At 38.9% G+C, this 9,887-nt stretch overlaps 1 protein-coding gene across 1 annotated transcript; it reads left to right on the top strand.

Moving 5' to 3' along the window:
• The first annotated feature begins 268 nt into the window (after window positions 1-268).
• On the top strand, window positions 269-9,508 carry ddx21 (DEAD (Asp-Glu-Ala-Asp) box helicase 21). Its single transcript, XM_047363293.1, has 16 exons — window positions 269-425; window positions 2,247-2,477; window positions 2,655-2,786; window positions 2,962-3,037; window positions 3,404-3,582; window positions 3,681-3,798; window positions 4,173-4,358; window positions 4,800-4,945; window positions 5,141-5,290; window positions 5,505-5,666; window positions 7,264-7,383; window positions 7,474-7,547; window positions 7,730-7,889; window positions 8,163-8,297; window positions 8,406-8,450; window positions 8,636-9,508. The coding sequence occupies exons 1-16, from the start codon at window positions 342-344 to the stop codon at window positions 8,903-8,905; spliced, it is 2,268 nt and encodes a 755-aa protein (XP_047219249.1). The 5' UTR covers window positions 269-341; the 3' UTR covers window positions 8,906-9,508.
• The last annotated feature ends 379 nt before the right edge of the window (window positions 9,509-9,887 follow it).

The following is a 9,887-nucleotide window of genomic DNA, read 5'->3' as shown; positions in this document are numbered from 1 at the left end:
CAAGGTAAAGGTGCGTTCCCTTTTGCTCGGAAGTCGTAATTTCAATAGCTCGCGACCAACCACGCTGTGTTTTAATTCAAACCAGCGAACCAGTTGGATTTGCTAATGATTTTACTAAGAGAGTTTACTGACTATCAGTAGAATACTTCCCGGCATTTCATATTCAAACGCTTTTGCAACATGTAAAGTAAACGAGACAGTCGCCATTAGCGAACGTCCTCTGAACGCTCCCCTCGTCAGCTGTGAACAAATTTCTTCGCTCCGCCTTTTCCGTTCCTTTCCATCCGCGTGCCCGTGGGTTATCCTGTGTCCTCGTCGAGGGTCTCCATCGGGGAAGAGAAATGCCGTCAAAAATCATATTTGAAAGGGAAGAAGAAACCACCGAGGAAGATATGGACACTGTCGCAGAGGCTGAGACCCTAAAGGTGGGTGTAAGGATCCACAACTACCTAGAAGGCAAAGTAGCTTCTGCCACGGTTCCACCATGTTTACAACATGTGGCTGTGCTTGCTAGTGGCTAACGTCAAACGCTGGTAACAGTAGTGAAGCTGTAACACAGGCGAACTCGGAACAGACGGTATAAACAAGTTACTATTGAAAACTTTAAAACTAATTAACTGACTGACTGAAAGTAATAAAGAATGCGGTCTTAACGCGTGTCCATTGTGTAAGTAGGTAGCCTTACGTACGTGATCATGTGTGCCCCTATGTTTTTTTTTAGTTAGATATTACAATACACGGATCCACAAGCAATGTACATATAAACGATGTGGACAAATGCGCATCTGTCCTGTGGGGCAAAGTTATGATGATTAAAATAGAAATAAACACCAAGTCAACTTTTGTCCAGGATAACCGTATAAATTGGCCCTTAAGGGTGCTATCTTTATGTTACTGTGAAATTTTGTTTTACGTTTTCGTGTAAAACTGTTTAATTTTGCAAAATTTGTACTTCAACTGTCCCACTGCTGCCCGCTTTGGGTTGAACAGTGGTTTCTGCGGTTGAATTTTCATTTGGGTTCAAACGGTACAGCTTGGTACATGTCTACGTCACACGCACGTCATAGCACCGCGGAAGTAGTTGGAATTGCAGCAGTTGATCATAGCGTTTTATGCTTTATACCTTCAATCATATACTTTACTGGACATTGTATAAATCTACATGTAAATGTGAACTTTTTGAATGTTTGTTATGTTAGCAATGATGCTGCTAACATCACTTTACCACTCAGAAACTGGACCCATTCTGTCCTCCACTTCCTCTGCAGCTTCAACTTCTGGCAATCCCGGAGCTAGCTACCAGTGCCCCTCATTGTCTCTTGGCACTCCCCACTTTGATGGCATTTTAAAAATGTGTCTGGGGGCAAGGTTTTGCTTTTACATCGGGTTTAGTTCCACTTCAATTGAATTAGATTGGCTGTTGTGACCCGATTTACATACACATTCAGGTTTTTCTTTTGTGGGAGCTGATAAGATTTGTCATAAATGCCTCATTTCATGTAGAGTTCATCCTTAACATAATGATCAGGGAATTACTATGTGCATTAAACAAGTAGCCATGTCACAGAGTGGGCTATCAGCTGAGCAACAAAAAGGCCTCCTGATGTTTCTGAGACAACAGAGATAGATTCAGTCACTTTACCCATGGCTATACACTTTTCATAAACTCGCCTGAGTAGCTTAACAAGCGACATAAGATGATTAGGAGAAAAAATAAAATGAGACGTTAAAAAGGTTCAGCATCAACTCATTTTGATCCAATTGTCTGAAACGCCAATACTCGAAGGCCAGTGTCCTCTGACTTTGACATCCATCTCTTATCCCGTGCACCTAAGTCAGGAGTTCCTGATCATTCAGTCAATTTCTACAGCCTAAATAATTGGTTTAGGTGTGTTGAAGAAGAGACACATTTAAAAAGTTGCATGACACTGGTGCTTGAGAACAGGAGTTTGATCAACCCTGTTTTAATCCCTTAATTGGCATGACGGATGATGTCTGGCTTGCCTGGCTTTACATTTATTGTGCTGTGTAAATTTTACTGAACATTACATGCAACTGCTTTGCATAGGTAGCTTCTAATTAAACTCAATGACCACACAACTATGAAAACATTTTGTTTCAATCTGTGAAATGGAAGCTGTGGAATAGTCTTATTGTAGAAAAACAGAAATGTCCAAACATTAACCAGTTTAAAAAGGCTAAACATTTCTCTGAAGCAGTGTACATTTTTGTTCCTTTCCTTCAAGGTGAAGAACAAGACCAAAGAGAGTAAGAAGCTGAAGAAGAAACAGCAGTCTGAAGAGCAGGTGGAGGATCCAGACTGTGACCCTCCAGCACCGAAGAAGAAAAAGAAAAAGGACAGGTTGGCAGCGGCCCAAACGAACGGCCACATCCATGAGGCTGCTGACGTGAACGGTAACAGCAATGATGCAGAGTCACCAAAACAGAAAACCAAGAAGAAAAAGGAAGTATCAGAGGTAGGTACTATGCTGTTTGATTGCGCATTTATCAGATGAATAGATTTGTATATTGTGTCATAGCCTGGATGTATTATTAATCCATATTGTAAAATGTCCCAAAATAATATTTTGTGTTTTTTTTTTAATGACTTTCCTCCTTGTGTAACACTGTCAACATTTCTTGTGGACATATAGAAAATCAAGAAGCAAAAGAAAGCAATCACTGAGGCAGCAACAAACGGACACTCCCTCCCAAACACACCAGTTCAGACTCCCACCCAGACCCCATCCCAGTCAAATGAAGATTCAGTCAGTGACGGCGACAATGTAAGATCTGAAAAATGCTACAACTTTATGTAAATGGTTGTTGTAGTTTAGTTTTGTAGCAAGTGATTATTATTACACCATGTAGTCTTTGCTCTATGTGCTAGTTTGAAGAAGCTTAAAGTCGGCTGCAAAGTGCAAAAGAAGACTTTGGGATTGAATTTCTTTGTATCCTCAGGAGCAAACACTAGAGCAGAGAGAAGGAGCTTTCTCTAACTTCAGAATTTCCAAAGTCACCATTGATAAGCTGAAAGGTAAACATTATTCTGTTTTTTGTCATCTATTTTTTAACCTTATTTTAAAACGGGTATAAAACTGCATTCAATTTGGTGATTTTACCATTTGTATGTAGCAGTCATCAGATGTATTGATGGTGTATAAACATTAAAACTTAACATATGATCGTAACGACAACCATGCCCTACTATAGACACTGTAAACATAAATGTATCTACTTTCAGCGGGATGTCTGCCAAGAGTTTGAAGACTGAAGTGTTAAAGCCTTAAGTTTAGCTTTTTTGCTGAAGCTCTTTGTGTTTTCATCGAATACAAGTTAACTTTGTTAGTCTTTGTCTGTACCTTTGTATTTTCTTATTCTGTCTCTTCTGCCATCTTCTCAGCTCGGGGAGTCACCTACTTGTTTGACATTCAGGTAAAGTCATTTAATCCCGTATATGATGGAGAGGATGTAATTGCCCAAGCCCGGACAGGAACAGGAAAGACTTTTTCCTTTGCCGTACCGTTGGTAGAAAAGCTCCAGAAGGATTGTGTAGAGATGACCAGAGGGCGGCCTCCCAAGGTACTCACCAGCCACTAAAAGATGCGTCTTTCAGTTTTTCTCAGTTTTTGTCTCAGTGTTTTTTTTTTTGTTTGTTTTGTTTTTCTTGTTGTTAAAAGGTGTTAGTCTTGGCTCCTACCAGAGAGTTGGCTATTCAGGTCGCCAAGGACTTCAGAGACATTGCCAAACGACTGTCCATCGCCTGTTTCTATGGAGGCAGCTCATACAATCCGCAGAGTATGTCCATCTCTTACTATTAACTGTTGGTCAAACAATTAAGTGACAGCAGAGCACTAAACAACCAACTGGTGTTTAACATAGTTTTTTAAATCTGATTCAGACTAAAATAAAGTTTGACTTCACTACGTTACAAACATGTCCAGCCATCCCCTTGCTTTTCTATATTTGCTTATAACGAGCCAAATGTTGTCTAACCATTAAAAGCAATATTTGTTTTCGCTTTCTGCTGAGGTCCCTCTACACCATAGCACAATATTCTAGATGCTTTCGTCGGTTTAAAAATAAAGATGCAGTTTGCGCTTTTATGTTTCAGATGTTACAAAGTTTGCACTTTAGTGTAAATTCATATTTACTCCCATCTTTTTGTCCAGTTGATGCTATTCGTAATGGAATTGATATTTTGGTGGGAACGCCTGGACGCATTAAAGATCACCTTCAGAACAACAAACTCAACCTCTCCAAACTGAAACACGTTGTCCTGGATGAAGTGGACCAAATGTTGGACATGGGCTTTACAGAACAGGTTGAAGAGATTTTGAGTTCATCGTATAAGAAAGGTAAATCAATAATAAATCTAAATGTTTTTATCCTAAGGACTGTTATGGATAAAAGAGAAAACAAAAAGAGTGCCTGGGAGGATTACAGGATTATTACGCATAAAAGATTAGCTCTAAATAACTCTTAACATTTATCATATTTTGATTAAACTAAAAACAAAGTGCATTTTGTTTGTTGATCCCTTTGTAGTCTGAAAATAATGGGACTTTGTAGTGTGATGCTTTTACTGGATGGGAAAAGGTCAGAATTATTTATTTGTATTTTATGGGGGGCAACTAGCTTAACTGATCAAAAGATTTGCCCCAATCCGATCTCTGGCTAATTGGTGCATATCTAAACTTGGGTGTTTCATAGCTGGCTTACACTTATGAAAATAATATGTGAGATTTGTTCAGCATTCATGTAAGAGTGGATTAAGAACATGTATGTCTCCCCTGCAGACAGTGACACCAACCCACAGACTCTTCTATTTTCGGCCACCTGCCCTTCTTGGGTGTACGATGTGGCCAAGAAATACATGAGGCCTGACTGCAAGCATATCGACTTGATTGGCAAGAAAACACAGAAAGCTGCAACAACTGTTGAGGTAAGTGTGTAAGAGGAGTGTGTGTGATGGGTGCTGTTGAAAATAAGCTAATGTCCTTACATATCCCCAAGTTAGTTTTATGTAAAATAAAAATGCTGTACTGTTTTTATAATTGCCTGCCAATTGGTCTGAAAAAATAGCCTAATTTCTTCTCTTTTGTTCCCCCATTGTATCGTCCTGTCATTCTGTGTGTAGCATCTGGCCATAGCATGTCACTGGTCCCAGCGTGCTGCAGTAATAGGAGATGTTGTGCAAGTGTATAGTGGCAGCCATGGCAGAACAATCGTTTTCTGTGAGACAAAGAAGGAGGCCACTGAACTGGCCCTGAATGCATCCATCAAACAGGTAACCGCGGATTCTTTAATAACACACGTTTATCTCTTTATAAATCCTGGTTTACGATGCTACACCTTCAATCTAAAAACTGAAAATCTAACCTGTCCTGTATTTCATAAATTTACTACAACACTGAAGGAGTTCTTGAATCTTTTTTTGTCACATTTACTGTCATGTTCAATTATTTGCTTCTCTTTTCCCCCATCTTATTTGATGCTATTAGAGCTCCCAGTCCCTCCATGGTGATATTCCACAGAAACAGAGAGAGACGACTCTTAAAGGTTTCAGGAATGGTGCCTTCGAGGTTCTTGTTGCCACAAACGTTGCAGCCCGTGGATTAGACATCCCAGAGGTCGACTTGGTGGTCCAGTGTTCTCCACCCAAGGTTGGCTCACGCAGAAGATTACTCAACTAGACAAAAACATGGCATTATGTGATTGCAAGACAAAAGGCAGAACTGATAAAATTCATTACGTTTATCTTAAGTATCATTTGAGCAGTTTTTCCTAGGCCAGTCACTTACAAACTTTTAATTTTTTTTATTTTCTTCAGTGAATCTAAATGATAATTTTTTCTAGTTTTATTTATCTATTTAATTTTTTACAAGAAAGCTATTTTTGTTATTTTGCTTCAGACACTCTGAGCAGAAATTTGTCCAAACTGTTGCTCCAGTCCAGGGATCTCCAACTGCAGGTCCTGAGAGCCACTGACCAGCAACTTTTGGATGAATCCCTGCTCCAGCACACCTGAATCAAATGGCCTTTACCATGTTATCAAGTTCTGCAGATATCTGCTAACGAGGCGTTCATTTCACTGAGGTGTGTTGTGACAGAGATGCATCAGAAAGTTGCAGGCTCTCAAGGACTGCAGTCGGAGATGTGTGCTTCAGGCAATTAAAATCTAATGTTGAACCCATAGAAATAAAACTGGGTAAAAACTTAAAGGAAAGCAAACAGTACCTAGAAAAATAAATTTGAAATATTAAAACAATGTCGACTTTTGAAAAGTGCAATAGAAAAAGGACAACCGCTGAACTGGTACATACATCGTTGTCTTTAAGCTGTCTGTGAGTGAGCAGCTTATTCTATTGTTGGTGTATTGCCCCACCTTGTGGTTGCTGCGAAACATTTGACAGTAAAAGATCAAATCATCTTCATTTGACCTGTTCAGATTTCCACGCTCTTGTGAGTATTCCAGCTTCAGCAGTCGCCACCTATCATTGGTTTAGATCAGGTGTCTGCAACTTTTACAATCCGATGTGCCCTCAGTCCTGATAAATAAAATGTTAGTTTCGCAAATGTTACATGATCTTTTGAAAAAGGACAACTTATAACTGTCTGCTATAGAAAATTTGTCATTTTTAAAGATGCACCAGTTTATTTCTATTTTTAGGTTTTAATATTGGGTAAAAAAATAACTTTTACAAAAAGATAATGGATCTATTTTCTTCAATAGGATATTGATATTTGTGATGTGGGGGAAAAAAAAGCATAATCTCCGACGTAATGACAAGAAAAATAAATCATTTGTGTGATTCTGTTGTGGAAATTCAGTGCAATTATTCCATGAAAAAAAAACGCAAAAACCTGTATTTCTTATATCTTTATTTAAAAAAAAAAAACTGTTTTAGGTTGTTCACCATTTTAGCTACACTAATTAAAAACCATTGCAGAAGGTCCAAAGAATTGCTTGTGGCTCCAGACCCTTGGTTTAGATTAATACAGTGAATATGTTCTGGTCATAGAGGAATATGTTCCTTTCATTTGTAAATATAATTAGAAATGAAGATCTGCCTAAAAGTCAGAAAAACACAGAGAAAAGCTGCTCTTTGTATGAAGAGGCTTGGCGATGAAAACCATTACAAAAACAAAAAGCATTTTACAGTTGGAAAAGCAAACATAACTGTACATAAATTGTGAACGCCATAGGTCTAACAGCTTGACTTCATTCAAAAAACGTAAATGTTTTTGTTTTGTTTTCAGGATGTAGAGTCCTACATCCATCGTTCAGGGCGAACGGGACGCGCAGGCAGGACTGGAGTCTGCATCTGCTTCTACCAGAGGAAGGAAGAGGACCAGCTGCGCTACGTAGAGAACAAAGCAGTAGGTGTCTTTAACTAACTTGATTAGATTGTAGCTTTTTTACTTATGTTTTAATTGATCCTAAGTGCTTCTTGTTCATTGTTATTCCAGGGCATCACTTTCAGGCGAGTTGGCGTGCCAACTGCCAATGATATCATCAAATCATCAAGCAAAGATGCTGCCAGGTATCTTAAAGCTACTGCACTAGATATCATTAAAAAAACTTTTGAATCTTTGAGGTCATTCAGCCTATCAGTCACAATATTTTGTTCTTAATTGTTAAGAATTTAATTTATGACTAGTAGTGAGAAGAAAAACCTTTGCTGATTGTCTCATGGAGTATTTTTTGATTCTTCTTTCTTTGCAGGTTTTTGGACTCTGTTCCAGCCACAGCTATTGAATATTTTAGAGAATCAGCAGAGAAGCTGATTGAAGAGAAGGGAGCGGTAGATGCTCTAGCTGCTGCTCTGGCTCATATTTCTGGAGCCACCAGTCTAGAGCAGAGATCTCTGTTGAACTCTGATGCTGTAAGTGTCATTTGCACACAGAAACCCATTTTTACTGTCGGAAACATTGAATGTTTTTCCAAGTAACTCTAAGGCTGGTTCGGATCCAAAACATGACCTTCAGTTTTCTGTGCAACTCAGGGTCTTGAATAATTGTTGCATTGCCTCAGCTGTGCTTACTTCTTACTGTGATGCACATCACTTTGGCCATTCCTGGAATCCCTTTATTGGACATTTTGTTCCTGTTTTTAATGTATGTTGTAGTTATTGGGACATTTTTTTGTTTTTCTGCAGGGTTACACAACTATACAGTTGCTGTGTTCTCAGGAGTTACATAATCTAGGTTATGCCTGGAGAACCATCAAAGAACAGCTGGGAGAGGACATTGAAAACCACATTCACCGAATGACCTTCCTTAAAGGCAAAACGGTAAGTACATTCAGACATCTCACTTCTGGAGTTGGTCTGTACCAAGAATGTTTCATGACCTTTTATCATTTGACAAAACTGCTCACCATTTTTATCTGTCTGTAATAGGGAGTTTGTTTTGATGTCCCAGCTGATAAAGTCAAAGAGATTCAGGTAAGAACACCAGCAGCCTCTAGTGGTCAAGGCCAGGACGGCTTTTAAAACAATTTCAGAAAGTAGTAAAAAAAAAAAAAAGAAAATCCAAGATGAAAGGAATGTTTTGACACTTTTAGGCCAATCTCAATTTCCTCCCTGTAGTTGTTCTAAAACCCTTATCACTTCATTTGCTTCTTTATTAGGATAATTGGAAAGATGGCCGTCGCTGGCAGCTGACTGTAGCCACAGAGCTCCCAGAACTGGAGGAGAAGCAGTTCGCCAACCGTGGAGACAGGAACTTTGGCAGTGGGAATCGTGGAGACAGAGGAGGGTTTAGAGGTGGGAGGGGACGCGGTTTTGGTGGAAACGGAGGACGTAACAACGGCTTCCGGAGCCGTGGTGGTGGTGGAGGCGGCTACGGCAACAACAGAGGAGGACAAAAACGTACTTTCAGCCAAGCGTTTGATTACTGAATAACTTGTTGATGTACTCACCTTTTGATCCGGTGGATTTTATTAACTACCATTGGGACCTTGACACACAACCAGGGAAAATATTTCTGATATAAAATGTTGGATTCACATACCATAGAAGCAAAACATTCCCCATCTTGGTTAAGTGATACAAAAGCTAATGTTTGTTTTTACCATTTAAAACAATACATTCTAATACAGAATAATGATGTCCTATATGGCTTTATATCAGTAATATTGGTAATTTGGCCATTAAAAGTTGATGTATAACTGTTAGCAACTCATTTGCTATTTTTCCAATGTTTAAATTGATAAACTTGAGCTATTTAAAAATCCTTTCCCATCCCTAAAGGTTGAAATGTGTCACTCTTTCACTTACTGGTAGTGTTGCCTTTTGTGCTGGGTGTTTGGGGAGCAACAACAGCATAAAGCTGGTGTAAAGTTTTATAGCACACTCAATGTCAGGTTGCTGTATTACCATCAGCTGAAACCTCTCTCCTCAAATATATACGTTGGATGATTGCTTTGCAATTGCCTCTATTTAATAACTGTACTGCTTCCATTCATTTGAATGAAACAAACTTATTAAAAAGGTCAATCTGTGCTGTGTTCATTCATTTTAAAGTTGCAGAAAATTAGGCCTTTGACATTGTTTCTAGTACTAATGTTAGAAAACAGATTTTTGAGAAGTTTTTCAGATCCTCTACAGGTCACTGCTGGAAGGTGATGGCCTAGCCTGATCTTAGCATCTTTAATTTTGTAGTTTTTGGTTCTGGGAAGATCTTGTTTACTAATTAAAAGAATTTCTTAAAACCGATTCATTGCAAATGGAAAATTCTGAAGATGTGGTTGCTCTGTGTTTGAGCCCACAGGACAACTCGGGCTAAAGAAGACGTTTATTGGTACCAAGATAATTTTTCAGTGGATGTTAAACAGTTCAATCTATTAAAAGATGGGTAATTTAGCCACTTTGATTGTGCTT

Source organism: Girardinichthys multiradiatus, chromosome 4 (assembly GCF_021462225.1).
Source record: "Girardinichthys multiradiatus isolate DD_20200921_A chromosome 4, DD_fGirMul_XY1, whole genome shotgun sequence".
Lineage (NCBI taxonomy): Eukaryota > Metazoa > Chordata > Actinopteri > Cyprinodontiformes > Goodeidae > Girardinichthys > Girardinichthys multiradiatus.
The sequence above is the reverse complement of the archived record's forward strand: the minus strand, read 5'-3'. Positions and strand labels throughout refer to the sequence as shown.

Excerpts from the sequence above, each read along its gene's own strand:
- ddx21 (XM_047363293.1), top strand. The coding sequence starts at position 342 with ATGCCGTCAAAAATCATATTTGAAAGGGAAGAAGAAACCACCGAGGAA. Across the intron at positions 5,291-5,504 it reads TGAATGCATCCATCAAACAG|AGCTCCCAGTCCCTCCATGG; the intron begins GTAACCGCGGAT and ends TGATGCTATTAG. Across the intron at positions 7,548-7,729 it reads TCAAGCAAAGATGCTGCCAG|GTTTTTGGACTCTGTTCCAG; the intron begins GTATCTTAAAGC and ends CTTTCTTTGCAG.